The sequence below is a fragment of the Ruditapes philippinarum genome, unplaced genomic scaffold (assembly GCF_026571515.1).
Source record: "Ruditapes philippinarum isolate M1 unplaced genomic scaffold, ASM2657151v2 ctg208_1_1_1_1, whole genome shotgun sequence".
Taxonomy (NCBI): Eukaryota; Metazoa; Mollusca; class Bivalvia; order Venerida; family Veneridae; genus Ruditapes; species Ruditapes philippinarum.
In genome coordinates, this window is record NW_026858626.1 from 262,048 (window position 1) to 288,493 (window position 26,446).

At 32.5% G+C, this 26,446-nt stretch overlaps 1 protein-coding gene across 7 annotated transcripts in view; it reads left to right on the plus strand.

The window, feature by feature from the left end:
• LOC132753743 (disks large homolog 2-like) overlaps positions 1-26,446 on the plus strand; it is a 156,469-nt gene that overhangs the window by 75,452 nt on the left and 54,571 nt on the right. For all 7 annotated transcript variants that reach the window (XM_060744256.1, XM_060744259.1, XM_060744257.1 and 4 more), the window contains 4 exons: positions 12,288-12,390; positions 13,365-13,431; positions 23,685-23,821; positions 25,788-25,935. In XM_060744256.1, coding sequence (XP_060600239.1) covers positions 12,288-12,390; positions 13,365-13,431; positions 23,685-23,821; positions 25,788-25,935 — 455 coding nt within the window. The remainder of the gene's footprint in view (positions 1-12,287; positions 12,391-13,364; positions 13,432-23,684; positions 23,822-25,787; positions 25,936-26,446) is intronic.

Here is a 26,446-nt window from a genome sequence, read left to right on the forward strand (position 1 = left end):
TAGGCATTCAATTTGACCGAATCAAGATTATTGTATAATTTCTATATTCCTTGAAGGATTTTTTTGGTCAAATTTGGTCAAATGTTAACTTTAACAACAAGGAATAAGGAACAAAATGTTATTTTAAAGAAATTAGTTTTTAATATTTTTTTAGACTTCTTTAGAAAAAAAGAAGATTATACATTTTATTATCTAGAGTAAAAGCTAGGTTTAAGTTCTTTGATGATTGAAGAGTATGGGTAATAAGCTATAACTAGAGTGAAACAACAATTTTGATTTTTTTCTCTGCTATATATATACCAACCTCCTGATGATTATGTTAATAGATTAAGTATAATGGGCATTAAAAATGCATGATGCGATCATACTCTGTATCATTATGGCCAATTAGAGCTTCAAATTGCTTCAGAAGCGATATTTTTTTTCAGAGTTTTTTTTTTTACAAGGGATAATCAAGTAAGATTTGGCTTTAGAGCTACAATGAGTGGGGGGAGGAGAGAGCGGGGAAAATTTGACGAGAAGGAAAATGATGTTCTGAATTTTAACATGAAACTTTTTTTGTTTTATTCACCATGACGACCTGTGCAGTTTATCATCAATATTTTGTATGCTAGAGGCTGATTGAATATCAATCAGTAAGTACAGAGCGAAATAAAATCAAAATGACAGAAGGACGGCAAGAAATAATTGGATCGAATTGGACAGGAATAATTGGTTTATTTGTTTGGAAAGATTGCACGTTTTCTTTATCACGGTCTTTTATGGCTGTCTTTGTTGCGGGCAATTTGTGAAATGAATTCAAAGATGTTTGCTTTTATCATATAAGGCCCATAGGTCTGAGTTTTTTGTTCTTGTTTCTCATAAAAAGGGAAAATAGTCACAGACTGAAATAAAACTTTGCTAAAATGATTCTGGACTCTGGAGTAAAATGTATATGTGTGTGTGTTTTTGTGTGTTCAGCTTAAAATTTTAGATGTGAAAATGCATTTTGTGCAAATTGGATAATATTGTTGAAATGGCTTTGATATTTTGTTGAAAAAAAGGATTGAAAAAAACAACAAAAAACAAACTCTAAACAAAAAAATAATAAAAAGTTTTATTTTTGGAAGTGCTGGTTACATAAGATTTTTTTTACCAAGTAGACCTTCATGGGTGTTTAAGATTTTTGTTGCTTAATTGTAAGGCAGATGAAAGTATTAGTGATTTCTTCACTAGGAGATTTGTGTTACTTCTCTTTGCACTGAATGACTTTATGGTTTATAGAGAAGTTGATAATTATAAGTTCTAAGATTTATGTTAATTTATTTAGAAAATGATAATTTAATGATAATTTTTTTTATAGTCTTGCTTTGATAGTGATAATGACATGGAATGATAAGTTTGCTTTGTCACCATTAGTACTGCTCTTATGATTAAATGGTAGCCCGAATTAGCTGGATCCAATAATATATAGTCTGGTCTGAGTCAAGCAATAAATTGTGTCAAGTGAAACATTTGACTTCCTGTGTCAAGCCGTGGTTTCCTCTGTTAAGTAATTCAGTATATGTGTCATGTAATGCATTGCCTTTGTCAAGCAATAAATTGTGTCAAGTGAAACATTTGACTTCCTGTGTCAAGCCGTGGTTTCCTCTGTTAAGTAATTCAGTATATGTGTCATGTAATGCATTGCCTTTGTCAAGCAATAAATTGTGTCAAGTGAAACATTTGACTTCCTGTGTCAAGCCGTGGTTTCCTCTGTTAAGTAATTCAGTATATGTGTCATGTAATGCATTGCCTTTGTCAAGCAGCAAATTGTGTCAAGTGATATATTTCCTGTGTCAAGCAATGGTTTCCTGTGTCAAGTAATTCAGTTCATGTGTCAAGTAATGCATTGCCTTTGTCAAGCAGCAAATTGTGTCAAGTGATATATTTCCTGTGTCAAGCAGTGGTTTCCTCTGTCAAGCAATTCAGTATATGTGTCAAGTAATGCATTGCCTTTGTCAAGCAACAAATTATGTCAAGTGAAACATTTCCTGTGTCAAGCAGTGGTTTCCTCTGTCAAGCAATTCAGTATATGTGTCAAGTAATGCATTGCTTTTGTCAAGCAACAAAATGTGCCAAGCGATACATTTTCTGTGACAAGCAATACAGTCCAAACTTTTTAAGTGTCCCTCAATACATTAAGCAATTGATTATGTCAAGCCATACAACTCAGTATCTAGCAATACATTTTCTATGTCAAGCATATACATCTTCTAGCATCTCCTATGTCAAGCAAAACATTTCTGTGACTAGCAATACATTTCACTTGTCAAGCAATATTTTTCCCATGTCAAGCAATTCACTGCTCTTTTACAAACATATTGCAAGGGTTTCATAATGTCAGTGGATATGGAACATAAAGTATATAAAAGCTTAAAATGTATGTAACACTGTGTCTCTAAAATTATTTGATTATTAATTTGAGAAAAATGTGTTTGCTATAGAATTTTTATTAATAGATAAACTTTGTACTGTAACGAAATGAAATAAATGTATATCTAGTGAATTGATCATTCTGCAATATTTGTCATCGAATAATTAATCAGCAATTGTACCTAAAGGACTGAAAAATTTGTAATTTGTGCCCTGTAAACCTAAGGGGAAATTACGTAATGAGACAAAAGTGTCAATGATATTTGAGTAGACAAAACGGAATCATAACTGTATGTAATTTATTAACCTGAATATATTGTAAGTGGTGTTACATCAATGCTTTAGTCTCTCATCATGCTAGTAATTTGTTAGTGCTTTTAAGTCTTTTTGTTAGTGCCTTGTTATGTAATTGCTTTAGATTCTAATTATGTTAGTGCTGTAGTCATGTAATGTGAGTAATGTTAGTGCTTTGATCATGTCAAGTTAATGCTTTAGTATCATAAATGTCATATGTTAGTGCTTTAATCATGTCATGTAAGTGTTTTAACCATGTCATGTTAGTGTTTTAATCATATCATGTTTGTGCTGTAGTCTTGTTATGCTAGTTCTTTAGTCTTGTAATGTTAGTTCTTTAGTCTTGTTATGTTAGTGCTGAAGATTGTTATATAAGTGCTTGAGTTTTGTTTCGCTAGTGCTTTTGTATTGTTATGTTAGCACTGAAGATTGTTATGTTAGTGCTTTAGTATTGTTATGTTAGTGCTGAAGATTATTATGTTAGTGCTGAAGATTGTTATGTTAGTACTTGAGTTTTATAATGTTAATGCTTTAGTCTTGTAATGTTAATGCTTTAGAAACTTGGATAACTTCTATGATTGACTTTTTAAGAACGGATAATTTCAAAAGTTGTGATTAAACCAAATGTTTTGTTTTGTTTTCCACAGTTGAATAAATTTACATAGAGATCAGAACTCACTTGACAATTACTTTTTTTTTCTTCCTCAGAAACGGCTTTATTATCATTTGTTTTTTGGTGAAAGCTATTAGCTTATTGAATTTAACCAAATTTGTCTGCTGTGTTTACCAACTTTGTTAATGCTCCGAGAACAATTAACAGAATTATATGGTTTCTAAACTGGTGAAATTCTCGTCAGCTCTCATTGATGATTTGAACAAAAATGGATGATTTGGAGTGATTTCTCCATTCTTTGTAAAGTCAAGGAAATACCTCTGAGGATAATTGTGCTTAAAATTTTAACTCAAGTTTTTTTTTTATAAAAATTCTTCAGAATCTGAAATGGGTTATGGGTTATCTGTAATATGCTAGTGGCAAAGTTTAATTCACTTTTATGTTCAGGAATAGTAAGGGTTGAAGCTGGATAAAAAAGAGGATTTTTGTTTGTTTTTAGTGAATTCGGAATATATTTCAATAATTATTCATTAACAAACTTATGTTTTTTGTTGCAGTTTGGTACTGTTTTCTTTAGTGAAATATAGAAAATATCCTCTTTTGATAATATTCAGTAGTGAAATATAGAAAATATTATCATCTATACATAAGGTTGACCCACTTTGCTCAATAGTTAGAAATTTAGATTTGTAGACTCCAGGGATTATAAACCAATACATCCCCAGGCAAGTAAATTTTCTGTGAAGTTGATCTTGGACATGATGAGTTGACTGGTGATTTGTGTTGAGATAATTGAGATATCATACTTATGAGATCATTAATTGATTACTAGTGGAGAAATTAGTAATTACTAGTTTGTGATCCGGGAGAACTGGTTTGGAAGACCTGAGAACTGGTTTGGAAGACGGTCCACCAAGGCATGACCTAGTATGTGTTGAAACCAAGCGAAAACCAGATATACATACAAGTCAATCTTCAATTATTATATTAATATAGTCTCTGGTTTAGATAACAAGTCTTTATTACCTCTTATTATCAAAAAAATTATGTGAATTGCGGGATTATTAAGAAAATGGGTCGTAGAAGGTAGAATGGAGGCTAGTGCCGCATAGATAAGGGAGGCTACTGGATTTAATTAATGGTTTTAAGGTATTCGGTTTGCATTAGGAGATGTAAGCTCTCTGTGGTTGTATAGGTCCGATTGTAATCCTGTCAGGGAGATGAGGACGGTTGTTACATACGTGGAAGGATTATGATATAATATGGTCTACGGAAACATTTAGAAACCTCCGAAGTGTTCCGTTATTCTTATGGGTTTACGTCTTGAGACATTATTAGATGACAATGGAGACTTGAAGCAATAAAGTTGTACAGCAGTGGACACAGTCAACAAGCACTTGACTGTGTTGCAACGAATTCTTGATATGTATTAATATGTATTGTGTCATTTTGGATTAGTATGCAGTTTTACAAAGGTCTATACCACTCAAGTATGCTTTGGGAAAGACAACTGTTGGTGTTTTTGTGCTGTTTGGTGTTTTTGTACTGTAATTTGTTCTCCTCAGGAGTGCCTAAAAATATGGAAACACCTTTGCCAAGCTAGAGTTAAAATATGATTGAAGCATATTTCCTTGAACAAAATTCATTACATATATATGAAAGTATTTCATAAAGACCTTCGGGAACTGTTTAAACATCTTAAATGACAAAAAGACTTTTACCAATTTTGTTGGATACATCACAAATTCGGAAACAATGATACATTTTAAAAGTGCATGACACAGACTTAAACCAATTTTATTTGATACAGCATAAATATATTGCACAAAGACTATTAGCAATTTGTTTGATAAATCATAAAAGTATTGCAAAAAGACATTTGAAAACTGTATTTGATATAATTTTAAAGGTAATGCACAAAGATCTTAGGAAATGTGATACTTTTCAAAGTTATTGCACAAAGATTGAACCAGCTGTATTTGATATACCTTAAGGTATTGCACAAAGATATTAAAGGTATTGCACCAAGATTGAACCAGCTGTATTTGATATACCTTAAGGTATTGCACAAAGATATTTAAGGTATTGCACCAAGATTGAACCAGCTGTATTTGATATACCTTAAGGTATTGCACAAAGATATTAAAGGTACTGCACCAAGATAAAACCAACCATGTTTGATGCATCTTAAAGGTATTGCATAAAGATCTTTTGACACTGTATTTAATATTATCTTAAATGTACTGCTCACTCTTGTTTGTATTCTTTTTTATCTGGGAAGAAGTGAATTCGACCTTAGTAGAACATTTAAATGTCTTTGCTTAATGAGACATCTTGGACAAGGGCAGCTGTTCACACAATATTACATTGGCAAGAAAAAAAGACAGATGGCTTTTAAGTGATTTGATTTAGGCCGATATTCTATGATTAATCCTAAGACAGTACACTGTATCTCTGCTAATTAACTTCTATCTAGAGAGGGTGGACAAGGAGCTGATGGTATATCAGTAGCAGTTTTATGCCAGGAACTTAATGGCGCTTAAACATAACAAAAAAAAAAGTTAGCCTTGGGGGCAAGTGATGGTTAACTTTAGACTGAAGTATGTTGGGGAAAAAGATGTGTCCAATTTAATGGAAGATTGATGTATGTGGGAATGAGAATTTACAAAAGGCAAATGGTATTAGGTTGTAAAATAGTCCAACACTTTGTTAATTATTTTTAAGATGTTTTGTTTTAAGTGGACGATGTTGTTGTAATATTGTGAGCCGTTAATTGGAAACTCATTTGGAATCTATAAGATTTCTGGTTGTGCATGGGTTCAAACCCAGTCAGTGCTAAGCAGTTGTTTCCTTTAGGAAGAAACTTTACATTCATTGCTTAGTACTGGTTGGTTTCAGGTACTTTGAGGAAGAAAGTATAAACTTTGCTCACTCAGTACTAGTTTGTTCCAGTGCAGATTTTAGAATGTGCCTAAAAGCTCATAGGTTCCTACAGAAATAAAACTAAAATCAATTCTATAATATTATACTCATGGGATACTTATAATGTGGAGGTCATTTACTTTTTATTAAAAGTACAGTAGCAGGGTCTAACAAATTTGTGTGCCACTAGTGTAGAGCCAATCCAGTCTGTACTTTTGTGTGATCAGAATTGCAAACTTTATACTGTTGGCTGCATTTGTTTACTCTATAGATTGGTAGCGGCGACTGAATCTTTCCATGTCATAGGTGCCGTCTTATCATAAGATATTTTAAGATATTTAGTATTTTAAGGCTTAAAATTTTCATTATAAAATCCTTTGAAATTAAAAGTAGAAACTTCCAAATTAAAGTGTGGCCAGTGCGTTACACAAAATTACCATGGCAAGTTTTGAAGCTTTAGTCATAGACAGATATTTAATTTATCATATGATTTTTTTTCTATTAAAACATAATTTATGCAATAGTGAACAAATTTACTGTCTTCAAAACATTACAAAATATTGGTTCTTTGGTCAAAGTAATGAACTTTTATGCTCAAGTTTTACGGCATAAAGCTGCTTCTGTTCATTGTCAAGAAGGTGTGTATTGTCACAGGAAATGTCGGAAGAGAATGTTACCATATGTGTTTTATATTTCTATAGAAGTACAAGGGGGAATATGTTGTGATTTGTATTGAATGAGATATCTCATAGAAAATTAACTGTAACATTAACAATAACAGGTGAAGACCTTTGAAGCATATTCTTCCTGTTATATATGAATGGTATATTGCTTACTTAGTTCATACATTTTGATGGCTATGTATTTCTGTTTATATTGAAAGCAGATATTAAACAAAAAAGAACTTTGTGAAATTTTGTATTTTTGGAATACTTTGTTTTGGTGTAAGGTCATTTTTTTTACCATTGCAAGATTAAAGAGTGGAGTAGATATTTCATACCTATTTCATGGCTGAACTTACAAATTAAAGCAGATAAACAAAAAACATTGAGAGATTTTGTATTTTTGGAATATTTTCTATTTTTATTGAGTTTTCATTTTTTTTCCAATTTAAGATAAAAATTAACAAATGTCAATTGAAAAAGAAATGGCAATGCTAATGGATGTTCGTAAAGTTGCAGAATAGATGAAATAGATCTATTTGTGGCTATAAATATTTCCTGTACGTGTAAGAAGCTATAGAATGACAAATATGGCAACAGTTTCAATCATTTTGATAATAACTGAAGTTAGGGAGAAATTCATGAGATGCGAGTTCTTTTTGTATTAAAAATGTGTTGCTAAAAAACCCACTGCAATTGTTACATGAAAGCATTTTGGACCCATTACGATTCCACAGAAATGAGGATATTAAAGGAACTAAAAGAGATAATATAGGATTGTTAAGGAGAAGTGTCTTCAGAAATCTTCGATCAGTTAAATTGACATTTTAGAGAGCATTCTGATATTATATTATACGTCAGATATATCTGTTCTGTCGACAGTTCGAAAGTTTGTTCGAAAGCATTTCGGTAAATTATGTCAGGTATGTTGGTACTGTCGTGACCGCAGTTCTGAAAGGAAGTTGTTAGAAGCTTGTGGACTTTGATGAACAGTGAGGATCGGCATACTTTTTTTTTCTGGAAATGTTGAACTATTGTATAAATAACGTTGAATAATAAATAATAGAAACGGCTCCCGTATGTAACAGTCTCGTTCTCTCTCTCTGTTATTGAAATATGCTTTGGCTAATAATTGTCAACAGTTTGCAAACTTAATTGTTTTCTAATGGAATATTTGATCCTACGTATGGATGGTTGACTGGAAAAGGAGGGAAGACGGAAATTCTGATATAAGTGTAACATTTTACGTATTGGAAAGTTGATTTGTTGCCTTATTTGCCTTCATTAAGAAATGGATTGCGGGAATAAAACAGGAGAGAAGTAAGGAATCATGCGTATGGCAAAAGCAAGAATGGCCGTTTTTTATGAAATTCAAATGTACAGGTAATCATCTTTATTTGTGTTGATTTTTTTGTTGTGATTTTGTTGTTGATTTTTTTTCAGGCATAGTCATCAAACTTTGATTATTTTTCTTCAACTTGTATCATAATTATGAGATTTGTATAATGAATTATGATTTAAAACTTAAGAGAGTCTACATCAATCAGGGGAGATAAGTCTTTTTAAGATGGGATTTTATAGGATTATTATCTCCCTTTATAAGACTCCTAAATCAAAATGTTATATTCTTTATTTTAATGTTTTTGTTCAGATAATTAATTGTGTTTGAATATCAGAATAAATCTATTAGAAAAATTACTGATATTTATTGTAGCATTAGTTTGTCAACAATTTGCAAACTTAATTGATTTGTCATGTCAAAAGTTTAGACCATTTCAATAAATTATGTCAGGTATATTTGTACATTTACACATTAATATGATTACAGGTATTTTATGATTGTAAACTGTTGATAATGTAAACAATCAAGACATGTTGGTCAAGTTATAAGCTTTCATCGCTTTCTATCCAATCTTAACATGCTTTTAAATGCAATGTCTAGGAATATGATATGTTTAAACTAATTTAAAACAAGTACAGGGATTGGTTCTATCTTTTTCTGGAATTGGAATTAAAACAAGAAAAAACCAAAGAACAGATGTGAAAACATTTATAGGAAAGTAGAATGACTTGTTCAGTAATATGAATATTTTATAACTTTATTTTGATTCAATTAATGAAAAATTTATTGAAGGGATAGGCCTTTTACAATACATTGAAAATGTTTGATAAGAAGTTTGATATTTATTGATTCATGAAATGTATGTTGTGTTGAAATTATATGTATGGAGTGAATGTTTTTACAAAAAAACACATATATGACATTACAAAGAAAAACTAAAACAGTTGTCTATCAAATTTGTGGAAGTTAAGACATTATGATGATCTGTGATCTGAGTTACATAAGGTATCATGTGTTTGTTACTTTCATTTCATCTTACTGACTGCAGTTTTCTTTTTCAATTGAAAGCCCCCAAAAATTTACAGTGCAAAATTCCAAATCAAAGCACTGGCCAGCTTTAGATGAGTCCATTTTACAATGTCAGAAAGGTAAAAAGTTCTAGGTGTTACAAAAGATAATATCCGGAACTCAGAAAATGTTGGTTTTCCAAGCTAATCTATTGGTACAAACAAATTTAATGTTATAGCTTCACAGTTCACTACCATTCACATTAGATAAGTCAGCCTGTTGCACTTATTTTTGAAGCTGTAACTGTACTCATAAAAGTTGGTTTGTACCCCTGGATTAACTGGGGAAAACCCAAAATATTCTTAATTCCAGAGTAAGTCTATTTTACATACAGTTTGACTGTTGACTGCAAATTAGTTATTGTTTGTCATAAAGATGACTGATGTTTTGTTTTTGTTGATATTCCATCATGTTATATAAAAGCTATCTTTGACAGATATAAAGTTTGTTCCCCCTTCATCATAACATATCATGTGATACATCTATCCGGAAAGTTTTGGTTAATAGACCGTACTGATACATCAACGCTACTCCGTAGGGACGTGACATATATAATTGTTTTGATATTGTTTTTATATGTGCTGAACGTAAAAACCAAATATGGTATGTTTCCACCATTGAAATTATCACAAAAAGCTTAACAATGTATTATTTACCTAGCTTTTTAGATCAACGGGGAAAAAATTATTTTTTTTCTTCTGTTGAGCTCTTTGTCAGATTTTGTTGAAGTAACTGTCAGAAAAAACAGGAAATATATGGCTTGTTTGCATGAAGCCCTCTCGTTCTGTTATAATGTGGTTATAATAAACTGACATACCAACTTCTCTAGCCCCGGTCAGTGAATGACCGACCTTTTGAAAAAGCTGAGTATTTTATCCCTTATATGGCCTGAAATGTTTATACTATCTCTTCTTGCCACGAATTGAGAACTGTCCATTATGTCCATGCCATCTGATCATGGTCTGTGCTGTTGTGCTTTTCAGTAAAGTAATACTTTGAAAATTTCCCCCTCAAAATGAAGAATTGTTTTGTCCAGATTTGATAGATGGACGAGTCCATTTAAGATATTTGGTGTGGTAAGGAATAATTAGTCTTGTTATGGTGTATAAGATTGGTTTGTAACCTAGTCTGAGATGGACTTAAATACGAGGTATTTTATTTAGCTGTGGTCTTTGGTATATTATTATATAGGCATAAAAAGCATGTAAAGAGTTGTTGGGCCAGAAGAAAGATAAGGTTGTAAACAATTTATGAGAGAGGAAAATGGATTATTTTGTTTTTCCATGCTTACATTCTCACGGAATAAATGCAGAAAATTACCCCTAGCATTTGTTGTTGTTTTATTTTGTCTTGGGTGAACAAGTCTGATGTTTTCATTCGATTAAATGGGGGCAAACATTGCAGAAATAACGATTATGTAACAGTTTGAAATAATTTGTAACACATTATATTCTCGAATTTTGACAGAATCTTGATGTATGGAGTTTTAAAAGCATACAGTAGGCATTTATACATTAAAATTTGGTTTTCTTTCCATATATATTGTGAGGGGGTAAATATTGGTTTTGTTGTGCATTTAGGAGTGTCTAGTCATTCTTAAGTGAAAGAAAAATAACAATATGTTCTGAAAAGAATTATTTTATTTCCTCCACTCTAAGACCACCTATTGATAAATCAGACCCTAGCTGTAAGAAAACTTTTATACATGTATTATTGATATAGCAGATTTTAATTGATAAACTTGCACTTGGCCCAACAAAATACCCAATTATTTTAAAGGGATCTCATTGGCTGAATGCTTAATGTAGCTAACTAGGTACCACTGCCACTCAACACTGGGTTTGAAGCCTGGCAAGACTTTTTGCTTTTAAAATGTGTGTATGCTGTTTTGCAAGTTAACAGGAGATTGATGGTTCTACTCAAGTGCAAGCTCCTGTGTGATATAAGGCTCAAACCTTAATTATAGGTGTGCCATCTGAGGTATTCCCCCACCAGTAGAGCTGGAATTTCAACATATTACCTATACATGGTTTGTGTGACAATAAGAAAGAAAAACATAATTCTGAAATGTAGAATTGTCTAGGTATTTCTATATAAATTCCTTATGCTTATACTGTAAGCCTATTTGAAGTCGAATTCTTTCATACCTGTAAGAGAAATTAAGATAGTTGTTAAAGTGTGTGGATATTTCACTCTGGTCAATAATTATCCATAATGCACCTTGTTTCTTCCTATACCAGCATACATGTAGTTAGTTACATTGTCTTTGTAGTAAATGATACATTTTGATATAAGGATCAATATCTTACTAATTGTATAGAGAACTTTTACCTGTAGAATGTAAGTAATCTTCCCAAGTGACATTGTCTGATTGCTGAACAATAATTTTCTGTTGGTGTCTTTTTATTGACCTTTTCCCTCCTAGAACTGATGGTAATGATTGTAATCAAGAACTTTGCCAATGTGGGTTTTTCCAAGCTAATCAAACCCCCCACAAACCCCATAACTTCAAATTTTCATGTTGAGATAACCCAAGTTGATAATGGTCTGTCCCAAAAATGAAAGCTGGACAAGTCCATTTAAGCAGATTAAGGGGATGCTGTCTGATCTCATGTTAAATGCAACCCCTTGTTAACTTTGTGAACTTATTAGGCTAGTGTGATAGTGTAATGATATATAAGTAAAACTTAAAACTTTTTTTTTTGCCTGCTTGTGCTGAAATAATTTTTAAATGCAGCCATCACAACAAGAAAATCCCCTTAATGACTCAACTCTTTCCCCATAACCCTTAAGTGTTTGTATGGGATGCCAATCAAATGAAATATGGTTAATATATAAGATACAGCAATGTTATCTCATTGTTATATATTTATTTTTGTATGTTTTGATTTTTACAGGTCAAACACCGCCAAGCGAATTCCAGTAAATATGGATTATAAAATGAACAATTATATCGTATAAATTATTTAGTATGAAATTTATATATTTTCAGAATGAATGATGTTATAGTGAAGGTAAATGATGATAATGTTGTCAATGTAACACATGCTGATGCTGTTGATGCACTAAAGAGAGCCGGGACCAGAGTTGTATTGGTACGTGTAAAAAGCTTGATCATTTTCTTTTTCGTAATTTTGTTTTTCTCATATTTAAGAGACGTTATATTTTGTTACGAGCTTCTGTTGCCAAGTAATGATTGTTGAAGACTTTAAATCAGTTGCCTATCCTGGATGTGGGTGCAAATTCTTACATGGCTGGCATTTCAGAAAAATATCGCTACAATGTATTATCAGTCTTGGTTGGTGTATAGGTTGGTGATTCTAACTCGGGGTGTCGTCTTGTGCCTTAAATTGTACAAAGGTGCAACAAGGTCTTTCAGGGATAATTATCCTGAACCGTGCCATAATTTGACCTTGACAGTTGTGGTGCTACTTTAAACACAACCAAGCAATATGTTCTGGCTTTGGTTTGAAGATAGTATGCCAATTACCTTGAATATGACCAAAGGTAACTTGGTGCAAACCAATTGTGATATGGATAATTAAAAGTATCTTGACAAGTTTCTATGAAACACTTGAATATTTTGGAATGAATTTTTCAAGACCTGATACCTTTTTCTAGCTAAAATTCTATAACAGACAAGCCATGCTTGAGTTTTGATCTTGTGTGCCTGAAATTTAAAGGCATTGAAATGATTACCCAGCTGAGCTTACAGTGTAGTGTCTGGCAACACTGTAAAGAACAATGAGGCACAAACATGTTTGTTATGGTTTAGATTGTATGCATTGGCAAATAATTTGGCTGCTGAACTGGCAAATAGAGAGTTAAAAGGGTTGTTAAACTCAAATCAAAATATTTTCATATAATATAGTACAGATTTTTTTCTCTTCAGCGTGTGATAAAAACACCTGCGGAATTTCTCACAGATGATTGTTGTGGAAATATAACTGTATTCTTAGAGGTTCAGTTGAAAGCGAATTTTCATATATTATTTGTTAAATTAATAACGGTAAAGTGAAGTTTCTAGCTGGGTATGGTTTTTGTTATTTGAATATAATGTATTTTTCAGTATGTGAAACGGTTAAAAGCTCCAGTTGAAAACATACTTACCATAGACTTGTCTAAGGGAAATAAAGGTAGGTGATATATATCAGAAAGACTGACGTTTTGTTATGCTCCTTATCATTTTTAGCTGTACTATTCTAGGAATAGCCTCATTTATGGCTGTCCGTGTCACCGTCACACTTTGGTTAAGTTTTTGTAAGCAAGTTTATATATCCAAAACTATGGTGAATTTTTACTGTGCAAGTTGGTATCTCCAAAACTACTGGCAGGAATGGGTGGAAACTTCACACACTTGTTCTCTGTGATTATCTAACATAATGGGCACAGGCCCCATAACTCTGATTTATCTTTTACAGAGTTATAGAGCTTGGAGTGGTTAGACTGCACAGAATGATGTTTTAACCAGTTTCTATAAAATGAGTACAAGGGTTGCTAAGGACACTAGAGAAATTATCTTTAACTACAGACATGTCTATTTTGAAAATTATTCTGGGAAAATGAATGTGACCTTTATTGCTGGAATAAGATAACATCTAAAATAACAATCTGCTGATTGTAAAGTTTTGCTGTCTGGTTTGGAATATATAAAGTGAAATTTTAAAATATATGAAGTTGGAAAAATGTTGTTTAATTTGAATTTTCCTGTGTCTTATGTCTCTACAATGTGGGGACGCATTGTTCTTTTCCTTTATGTTGATATGTCAAGGGCTGATTGTTGACATTTTTAGCTCGACTATTCGCAGAATAATCGAGCTAATGCAGTCACCCATTTGTCGGCGTCGGCGTCCCTGTGGTTAAGTTTTTCCGTGCAAGCTGGTATCTCCATAACTACTGAAGGGAATGGATTGAAACTTCACACACTTGTTCTCTGTGATTATTTAACATGATTGGCACAAGTCCCATAACTCTGATTTGCTTTTTTGCATAATTATGCCCCTTTTTCGACTTAGAAATTCTTGGTTAAGTTTTTGCGTGCAAGCTGGTATCTCCCTACCTACTGAAGGGGATGGATTGAAACTTCACACACTTGTTCTCTGAGATTATCTAACATGATTGGCTTAAGTCCCATAACTCTGATGTGCTTTTTTGCATAATTATGCCCCTTTTTCTACTTAGAAATTCCTGGTTAAGCAAATATCTCCATAACTACTGAAGGGTTTGTGCCTTTTTTTGAACAATTTTATGCATTTTATAATAATAAAGCAGTGATTAACTCGATAAAACATCTTAATAACAAGCCTTTGTACCTTTTTGGACAATTTTATGTATTCATATAGGTAAGCATTATTATACTCAATGAAACACACTTGTGACAACTTTTCAAATAGTCTAGCGTTACTGTCCTGCGACAGTTCTTGTTAACCTGTCTCATTACATCTTCCCCCAACAAGCTAAAGCATTAAGTCGTACCACTTTACCTGCTGAATTTGTGAAATTTGTAGATTTTTTAAAATATAAAAAATGCTAAAATTGAGTTACCAACAGTATATAGCCTGGTGACACTGTATGGATGTTCAGACTCACCTAGGTATATACTGGTGGCAAAGGCTTGTCTCTTCAGTTACCGCATGGTAAAGGTTAGTCATAGCACTTCTCTGAACAAGAGAAAAACGTCTTTGAAAAGTCTGGGAAAGTCCAAAAATTTTCAACATGTCAAAGAATAGGAACCCTGAAAAGTCTTCCTTTCAAGCAGTAATTTGAGGCCTAAATGACCTTTAGGTCAAGTCAAAGGTTTTTGCATGCATTTTATTGCTGTATTTTCTAAGTTGTATGTGTAGCCCTAGGGTTTTGTGGTTTTGAAATGATACAACAGTTAATTGCATTATCTTGAAAACTGGCATTTCATATTGTCTGTAAAATAATTTTTTTTTGCCTGTAAATTTCAAGTAATTGCTAGCATTAATGGCCTGAAAGATATCATGAAAATGCTTGAGCTAATTTTGTAAAACAATATGGTATAATGTTTTCCTGAATACCAAGTATTATTGTTGATCTTTATCCCCCGCGGGAATAGGTTAACATTTGTGATGACAACTAAATGTCCATTATATTAGAGCAATCGGATTCCTAAGGTAACATTTTATCTGTCGTCTGCTAAATTATGCATGCGTGTAAACATTCTAAATGCATTAAGGTCTCCTGCACATATGAAACAGTATCGTTCACACGCTAGGACGATTACGTTCACACACCATTCCAGGGATGTAATGCTGATGTTCACACGTCCGATTTACACGAAATTCATGAATATTTTATACATACAGACGTTAAACTGTACCCGCAATTGTGCAAAATTTCAAAAATGATACAAATATTTGCACAATTGTTTTTTGCGATCAAAGCGAGCAGCGTCAAATTTGCTTTTATCCGCCGTCATCCAAACTGTAGATTACTACCTGATTGATTTATGGCGAGAAAATTATTTTATTGTGATTGTCTAGCTTCTATTATTTTATTCAAACAATGAATGATTCATATCATAGAATGAGTTTTCGATAGCAATTACTTTATGGGAAATGTTATGTGGTTCTATTATAGATGAATAGATAACATAAGCTATTTTTTTATCACATATATTAAATTAGTTTATATATTTCTATGCACAAACTTTTAAATTTTTAAAAGGGAATTTTAATTTTTATTTCTGATTGTGCAATATTCCTTAAGAAAAAAAAAGTTGCGATGAATTAAAGGAAAATTTTTTAACTGAGTTGCATTAACTCAAAGCCTAATGGCAGCAACAGATTTTAAGTTACTCTGCAACCGATGCAGACCAAGATCAGCTGGGTTTCTCCAAATCCCAACCCCAATCTGGCCCCCCCGTTTTACTGTCAGTCAGAATATATTTTAAAAATTGGGCCCCTGAAAGGGGATTTAATGGTTTTTTCCCCCAAAAATTTAAAACTGGACAAAATCCATTTAAATATTTTTTGCCTAAATTTAAAAACAGCCCTCCCGTTTTCTTAAAAATTTTATGTTATATTTAGATAGCTGTTTCTAATTTTGTCAGGTAAAAAAATAAATTTTGCAGATAAAATTTCATTAAAAAGGGAAAAACCCCCTTATACCCCCAAATCTATTGCTCTGTATATGTAAAGGGGATACATGTAGTTGACATTCCTCAAATCTATTTTTAGAAACGAATGTCATGGACGTTATTATAAATAGCTCTTGAGACAATGTTTTAAAAAAGATTTAACAGTGATATGATGCACACTTTTCCAAGATAAAATTACTGAAATACTTAGTTTAAAATAACACATAATTGTTTTTCAAACAGAAAATAAAAGCTGATGACAGCTTTTCTCATTGGGTCACGTCATAATCATTTTAAAGGGCAATAATTATTAATATGAGAGCCTTAATGTGCTTTTCAGGCATTAACTATAACTACTGAAATTTAATTAAAGATGAATAATTTCAAAGGAATTTCTCGTAGAAAATTTCATTAATTTTCATTGGATCTTCTTAATGGATCTCTATAATGGATATATATTACAGGTAATGAAATGTTGAAGATGAAACTATGTTCTATATTGACATTCTCTCTGATGCAATAAGAGACCACCTTTCAATATTACAAGCAATTATTATACGTATACACTTTGTTCAAGCACAGATAAGTAGTTTTTTTACTAAGGTAAAAATTTCATGTCTGTTTATTAAACGAGTCTTTGATGATTTTCTTAATTTCTCTTCACATCAAATTAATTTTGGAATTCGTTCGCTATAATAAATAAAAGATGTAATATATATTGTGGATGATCTAGCTGTTCTTGAACTATTCTAGTTCTTTACAAAAGGATATAGTAATAAAAAGAACTATATTATTTGTTGCCCTTGCACTTTTGTAGGCCTCTAACATGAAGTTTGAAAATCTAAACAAATTTCAAGTGAAGCACTTAAAATTGATAAAAACCTGCAAAGGTATCAAAGAAATGTACTCAGAATGAAATCGAAAATCGAATTTTATATGCGATTACTTGCCGAATTAGTATTTTTAGGTAAAAAAGATTATTCTCGAAAAACAGGATGAGAGAATGAGCTAGAAATTCGCACATAAGTAATTGGAGAGAAAAAAAAACCCAATAAGTTGGTATTGGTACACAAACTTTAAAAAAATATTTCCAGGCCCGTCATGTCTAAAAACCTCAGTGGAGTCCCTTTAATATAGCATTATTATGATTAAATATGGCTTTTTTTTTTTTTACAGACCAGTGTAAATACATGTTTTTTTAGAATAATTGAATTGAATTCCATTATCTGGTTATTACCCAGGTTTTCAACGAAAACTGGGTTATTGTAATGCCAAAGTTGGCAGGCGGGCGGGCGTCAACTTTTGGTTTCCGCTCAATAACTTTAGTTTGCTTTGGCCTATTGACACCAAACTTGGTGTGTAGGTAGCTTATATCAAGAGGCAGCTTGGGATTGCTACCCAGGTGTATGTGATCAAGGTCAAGGTCACTGTTACTGAAAATAGAAATTCAGTTTCCGCTTAATACTTGAGTTTGCTTTGAACCTATTGACACTAGACTTGGTGTATGGATAGCTTATATCAAGAGGCAGCTTGGGATTGCTACCCAGGTGTCTTGTGATCAAGGTCAAGGTCACTGTTACTAAAAATAGAAATTCAGTTTCTGCTCAATAACTGTGTTTGCTTTGGCCTGTTGACCCAAACTTGGTGTATAGATAGCTTATATCAAGAGGCAGCTTGGAATTGCTACCCAGGTGTCTGTGATTAAGGTCAAGGTCACTGTTACCTAAAAAAGAAATTCAGTTTTCCGCTCAATAACTTGAGTTTGCTTTGGCCCTATTGACACCTAACTTGGTGTATGGATAGCTTATATCAAGAGGCAGCTTGGGATTGCTATCCAGGTGTCTGTGATCAAGGTCAAGGTCACTGTTACTAAAAATAGAAATTCAGTTTCTGCTCAATAACTTGAGTTTGCTTTGGCCTATTGACACCAAACTTGATGAATGGGTAGCTTATATAAAGAGGCAGCTTGAAATTGCCACCCAGCTGTCTGTGATCAAGGTTAATGTTTTTAGTTTTCATGTTATAACTTGAGTTTGCTTTGACCTTTTGACACCAAACTTGCTGAGTGGCAGCTTTGGATTGCCACTTAGATATCTGGGAGCAAGTTCAAGGTTATTTGCTTACAATAGAATTTTCAGCTTCTACTCAATAACTTCAGTGCACTTTGACCTATTGATTGATGTCACATCAAAACTTGGTCGTTGAAAACCTGGTTTTCGTTGCATTGCGGCGCTTCTTGTATTTGTATAAATTAATGTATAAATTAATTGACTTTATTTGTTGATTTTACAAAGAATATCTGTTATGTCTAGTTTTTTATCCATGTAATGCCAATAGAATATTGCTTCTATTTTTAGACATGGTTTTTATCGTGCTCGTAAAAATGGAGCTTGTTATGGGAGTGTGACATTTATGTTTTATAGGCTGTCTGATTTCTTATGTTTTCCTGTTTGTGCCATTAAGAAAGGTTTCAGATAATGTTTAAATGAGTTTAGAAGTTTTAGTTGAGTGGATATGGAAAAAAAAATAGTTTGAGTGGATAAGACGAAATAAAATCTTTGACTTTTGTGACCTCATATTATATCCATTCTTTAAGGTGTTGTTGATAGCAGTAGAAAAAAAATTAAGCTTGTTTACTCTTTGAATGCAGGAAGGGGAAATAATTCTAGACCACTATTAAAACTTGTAACCCGTGCCGGCGATAACAGATTTTATTAATGTGACCACGACAGACCAGGATCAGCTGACACATGGTCTTCAGTCTGTTTCATATTCAGTCAGTACATATTGTTCACTATAAAGGCAGAACATATTTTGAATGTTCCCTAAAACACCGTAGGGAACGTGTTACAGTATCGCGTTTTTCGGTTACAGTATAGAATTTTCAAGATGGAGGATTATTTGTTGAGAGGACAGGTAGGTGATTTTTATTCCGGTCCGTACTACAAGTAGTTTAGTTTCTAAAAGATGTTTTTGTGCTTTGCTTGTAAGGAACAGAATCCGGTATCTAGCCATATATTTCTTCAGACTCTGCACCGCAGTTTTATCGTTATATTGTCTCATAAATATGCAGATTTGACAGTTTGAAAATTTGAATCGAGAGACCAACGCATTTTTCTCCAATTTCTACATTATTTATGCATGCCTAGAAAAAGTAAATCTGCAAAACGTTAGTCCTTTATGTAAGGAAACGTTTATAAAAGTAAATGACCAGATGAATCTATTTTCCTGTTCGTAAAATGCGTTTGAAAAAATAAACAATGTTACAGTATAGAGCGAGGTGATTTGTGCAAGGTTACAGCATAGACCTAGCGATTTTTATCTGATTTTGTTACAGTGTATACTCAGATTTCGGTTACAGTTTAGACTTCGATATTTTCTATATATACTAGGTAAAATGTATGAATGTTACATAGACTTTTAAATCTCTGTGAGCTTATTGGCCCGATGGCGTATATGTGTGTGCTCAATCTCATCCGCTCAGTAACTACTTGAATAAATGTGATGAAATTTACATGACTTTCTACCAATTAGTTGTTCAAATGGTTTCGGTTGCAATCGGGGATACGAAAACCCAAAACACAGATTTTGAAAAAAGGCAATGTTTAAAGACCCTTCTCGTCTCGAACCAAAAGCATTCAAATCAAATCATGATCATGGCGACATTTCGAATGCTTCTTTGTTGAATTTATGATTATTTTGTCATTATTAAATTAAAACTCGTTTTTTCTTATTTCAGACAGTCTGTATAGCAGTTTTCATGATTCTGAAAAAGAAAATAATATTGAAAGTATAAATTAAGGTCAGACAATTAAAATATCTTCTCTAGTGAGGCTGATGGAGGTACATAAAAGTGGCAGAGTCGGGATAAGGCTATCTTTCATTTACTGCTGTAGTTGAAATCCAATCATGACTTTGGATTCTTTGTATGTGAGGAATCTATCAAGCTCATTTATGGAAGGTCGGTGGTTCTAGTCAGGTGCCCGCTTGTGTCTGAAATGTTTCACAAAGGGTATCTGGCGTCTTTCTTTACACTAAAACAGGAATGTTTTCACATGACCTCAGTGTCGTTGGAACTTAAAATCCAAGAAAGCCAAATGTAACAAACCCTTTTAAATACTTAAAAATACATTATGGTAAATGGAAATTCCAACTTAAAATACAATTATAGATTGAAATATTGCTCACTTAAATACTGTTTAATCATTCTCGGGGTATTGCCTGCTTGTTAATTGTGTCTTTTGACAGCTTATCTATGGTATGCAGGCTTCATAACCTCCGATCCCCTCTCAAAATTTCATTTTATTTAGTTTCACTCATTGTATTCTCGTTTAGGGCACACGAATTTATCCTGGGCGTAATATGCCGCTTTTCATAGAATGGCAATAACGTGTCACATTGAAGGTTCCATGATAACCACCATGTGAACACATCCACAGATGTTAAAAAATCTAAAGTGTACCAGTTCATGTTTAATGTGAATTCTGCTGAAGCCGGTGCTAGGAGGCATGGAAGGTAGCTTGCAGTTACCACTACCGTCCATGAACAGGTTTAATCAAACTGATCTTGCAACATTTTCATGTTTTCCGTGTTGGACTTCTGTTAAGGATTCTTTTTTCTCTATTTTATTACTAATAGGCATTATTATAATGTGTAATGAAATCAAGCAATAATCTTTCTTCTCTCAATACAATTCAATAAAAGTTACTGTTGTTGTCGTGAAAACAGTCTTTACTTAGGACATTACTTATTCTGCAAAAAGTCTCAATCTGAAACTTAAAGTAAGAAAAAAAGCAAACTATAACTTTTCTGCCGAAGAAAAAAAGTAATACAACCTTTCAAGAATGTATTAAATAGAAGGGTATGAGTTATTTCATAAAAATAATGGATACACGAACTTTGTTTGAAATTTGGCAAGTACAATGTATCTAAACTGTAACCAAAATCTGGGTATAAACTGTAACACAATGGGTTCAAAGTCACTAGGTCTATGCTGTAACCCTTCAAAATTAACCTGGCTCTATACTGTAACATTGTTTATTTTTTCAAACGCATTTTACCAACAGGAAAATAGGTTCAACTGGTCATTTACTTTTATAAACGTTTCTAAATACAAAAGACTAACGTTTTGTAGATTTACTTTATGTAGGCATGCTTAAATAATGTCGGAATGGGAAAAAAATGCGTTGGTCTCTCGATTCAAATTTTTAAACCTTCAAATCTGCACATTTATGAGACAATATAGAGATAAATCTGCGGTGCAGGGTCTGAAGAAACATATGACTAGATACCGGATTCTGTTCCTTACAAGCAAAGCACAAAAACATCTTTTAGAAACTAAACTACTAGTAGTATGGACCTGAATAAAAATAACCTACATCTCTTCCCATAAATAATCCTCCATCTTGAAATTTCTATACTGTAACCGAAAAACGCGATACTGTAACACGTTCCCTACGGTGCTAAAAATTAAAAATGGTTTTGTCCAGATTGAAAGATGGACAAGATTTTAGTTTATTTAAGATATTAAGCATGGAAAGGCTTATCACTTTATCTGATGGATTTGTCCAGCTTTGACATTGGAGTTTGCACCCCTGATGCTTGTTAGGGCAGCAGTACTGTCTAGACCTGGAATGAATGCAAATATACATAACAAAAAACAAAACAAAAAACAACACAATGCTTTCCTCACAAGTTTAAGGTAGTCTTACAGAAATGCTTTCCCGCCAAAAAATTATAATACCCACCAATTTCATAGCAAGTCGGTTACTTACAGAGCGTTATCATTTCAAAATCTTGGGCATTTGATCATTTCCAATCACTCATTCTTTATAGCTATGTACTAAATTCTGGTTATAAAAAGTAAAAAAACTGAATACTGAAAATTTAGAAAAATTTTGTTTCGGAAATGACGGATTCATTACGATATTGGCCGATGTTAGAAATTTTTTGGCGAGAAAGCATTACCGTAAGACAACATACTGTTGACACTTACTGCTTTTCATTGTATATCTATCTTTGTGTTTTTCACAAATAGAAGCTGTAACAATAAAATAGTAGTATGAATGTCTCTTAAAGTATAGATTATTGACATACTTGTTACAACTCAAACAATGTCTGGTTGCAAAAAATCTAAAAAAAATCTACTATCCCATCTTGTTTATTTAAAAGTTTGATGTTCTAGTGAACATCATGCTTTATGCATTCTCATTTAGTTCTTAGTGGTATATTTCATGTCTGTTTGTTTTCAGTGAATATTGTCCAAAAGAAGACAGGATTATTTTAAAATGTCAAAACTTTGACAAATGGATGTTATTTCAATTTTGAAATTTGAATCTAGAGGTCATTAGTTCGTTTTTCAGGAGTGTTTTTCAAGAAAAATTGTCAGTTGTTCAGTAAGATAGTAAAGCATTGTACTCCTTGATTTTGGAATTTGACTTTTGACTGAACAGACCTACATGTATAACCTGCCTTAACTGATATTGATTAGTCTTTGCCTCCAGTATATAGACAGGCCAGGCTGCACATTGGTGCAGTCTCACCAGCCTCTTTACTCAGGTGGCTGGCTTACTTTAAAATTTTATTATGATATCCCCAAACCAATCATAGACTGTTCCAAAAATGAGAGTTGGACATGTCCATTTAAGAAATTCTGCAGGGAAAGGGTATAGAAACAACAAAATGTTATTTTAGACTTGATAGTAGTTTATATGGTCCTTTGTGTCTTAATGCTAGGTTACTTATTGTGAACCACTTTTCTCTTTACCTATGAAAGTTTAGTCTCCTGTGATACTGCATAACTTATGTACTAGTTTAAAACAAGGCTTCTGATATATGAACAAATGACTACTAGCTAGCTTATGGAAGGTTGATGATCCTGGTCTAGAAGCCGATTAGTTTAGTTTATACAAATTTATTTTAGTTCGATTGTGTTGGAAGCTATAAGCTTATTGAAACACTCTCGAATCTGTTCCTGGAACCAACCAGTACTAAGCAATGAATGTAAAGTTTCTTGCTCAAGGAAACAACGGCTTGCCCCTGACAGGGTTTGAACCCACGCGGTCAGCAATCCTTAGATTACTAGTAATCCGATTGTTCCTGAATGATTTATGCAAACAAAACCCTGGGTCGTCATCCATATGCAAAGTTCAGTTAAAATGTTGCTGGAACACCTTTTCAGAGCTGGAATGGCTTAAATCTAAACCAACAAGGGAAAAAGCAGTTAAATTGTTTACAATAGTAAGCTTTCTTTTACAATTTTAAGAACTTTTATCATTAATTTTTCAGGTTTAGGTTTTAGTATTGCTGGAGGAATAGGAAATCAACACATTCCAGGGGATGATGGGATATTTGTAACCAAGGTGATTGAAGGGGGCGCTGCAGAACAAGATGGCCGCCTAGCAGTCGGCGACAGATTAGTAGCTGTAAGTATTTGACTATGGCAGTGATGAAGAAAATCAGTGTTTTAAGTTAATTATGGAAATATTTCATGTAGTGTTCATGATGTAGGGTTAACATTAGGTTCTATTTTCATGGGAGTCTTTGAACCCTTTCTCCACTGTTTGTACATACTGTTCTTTGAATTTTGATGCATCATAAAATCTGCTTCCTGTCATATTAATGTAGGGAACTTTTCTCAGATTTAAGAAAGTTATTAGTTACTTTGAAAGCATTTTATGAATTGTATATTAAATTTTATATTGATATTTTGTGATTAAAGTACATGTACTCGTAAAGAGTTTCTATCTACGTTCTGTATAGATATGCTTTAGTTAAATGTTTATATTTCAAATTGATCTTTAGTAAAATGTTTATATTTCAAATTGATTAAAATTTCAAGAGAGGTAACATTATTCATAAAGGAAATACTACATGTATAATAAGAGGGGGAAAGGGGTATTAACTCTGTCAAAATTATTTAATGAGCTCTGCAATATGTTTTAGAATAATTTTAGTACCTGTCTTTAAAATCAAACCTGATGGGATAATATATTTAATGTTTTTTTTCTTGATTATTTTATTTCCATTCCTGACTGAACACAAGTATATCAAATACAATAGCTTCAAAATATCAGTAGGCATTTCATAAGCACATTGTTTTGGACGTAGCAATGGCACTAGAGAAAACTGAAGATAAATTTATTCCTGCGGGACCGAGGATAAATATGCTAATCTTCTAATATGTGTCATTCATACAAGTAATTTCCATTATCAGATAAACAATAACATTCGGCTTGAAGAGCCCATTCTGATTATACTGTATAAGTGGTTAATTTTGCGATGAGGAAATATTTGCGATTTTTGTGAATTGAAATTATTCGCCAATATTTGATCACCCAAAAATTATTTATTTTTAGGCAAACTTTCTCCTATCATTTGAAAACATGTTTTCATTTTCATACAACATGTTACATGAATTAATTTCACTGTTCAGGTACTGAGATTAATTTTTCTCATTGCTTGATTGTTTAAGTTTGGTCTTAACAAATCACAAATGTTTTTATGAAACAATAAATGTGTTAATAACACAATAGGTTATTCATATAACAAAAGAATGTTTCAAAATATGACCAAGAAATATGTGATCAGGTCCTTTATCAAACTAGCAATGTTTATTTCAAACAATTATATAAATAATGATGGTATTAAATAATTGAATAGAACGATGACAATAATGGCATATTCTTAACATGTACCTGCTTTATTAATGATATCACAAAAACAGTATTAAATTCAAGTATTAAATTCAAGAAATCATATTTTTGCAAATATTTTCGCACACAAAAAGTCCACTTTTCAGACATTTGCAAAATTTTTATGACGCGTAAATATCCACTTATACAGTACAGGCTGTATAAGTCTATTTCAGGAGACAATATGGTATGGAGTGGACGATACTTCCCTGATCTTTTTATTAGCCTGATATATGACCATATTATGTTAAAAAGTTCAGTAAAATCTTATTTACTGTTGTTTGTTGGTCATTTAACCTATATATAATCTGCTGAATTTTGTAAATGAACTTGCCCAGTTTTCAATATTGGGAACTGTGCATTTTCATTTTTTGGGGATACCAGGATGAAAAAAAGTTTTGCCATCCAACAGCCTGGTCATATTGCACAGATGTGACAATTTTATACTTGTCAGTTTGTTTCACATATGGGGGAAATGGTGGCAGGACTATAAATATATGATCCTCATTAGGTAAACTGGATCTTGAAAAAACCAAGAACTATGGGAAATATGAGAATGATATATTCTTTTTGTAGAGAGGAATGGGGCCGAATTTCAGACCCAAATTTGCCAGAAAATATCAATGTTATAGTAATTTCAAGAATTCTTTTATTACTAGTACATGATTATAAACTGGAAAATGTTCATATATTACAGGTAAACGATGATAATTTGGAGAATGTAACGCACGACGAGGCTGTTGCAGCATTAAAGGCGACGTCAGAACATGTGACACTGACTGTTGCGAAACCTTCATTTATACCTGAACCTCTTCCTAGTTATGACGAACCATCTACACCACCAAGTACGTTTATATTTTCTAGGGTTGTCAGACTTGTGTCTCGCCATCCGATAAAAGTGTATGATAATCCGATAAATGTATGTGATACAGCAAAACTTCTGCAGAGCAGCATCTTTTGCGTAATAAAAATTTTAGTTGTTTTTGAGAGGTATTGCACTATAGAGGTTAAATTTATTGTGTTTAATTAAATTTTTCCTTGGGAAGAATTGATACTGTGGTTGTAAAAAGGTTTATGCTGTATGGAGGACGGCTGTATAGATTTCCAGTGATATTTGATTCGGACAAATGCCCCTCTCGGGTGTATAGCAACTGACAAAAAGCTATCATATCATATCAAATTATGCAATGATAATGATATGAGTAATACTGAAAAAAAAGTAGGAAGGATAAAACAGTAGTTTATAATTATAGATCATTATTTAAAAATGACATTGTTGCATATTTGACAGAAAGTAACTTGATAATTGAAAACATTATATGGTGTGTAATTTGTTTATTATGTCACATTGTAATA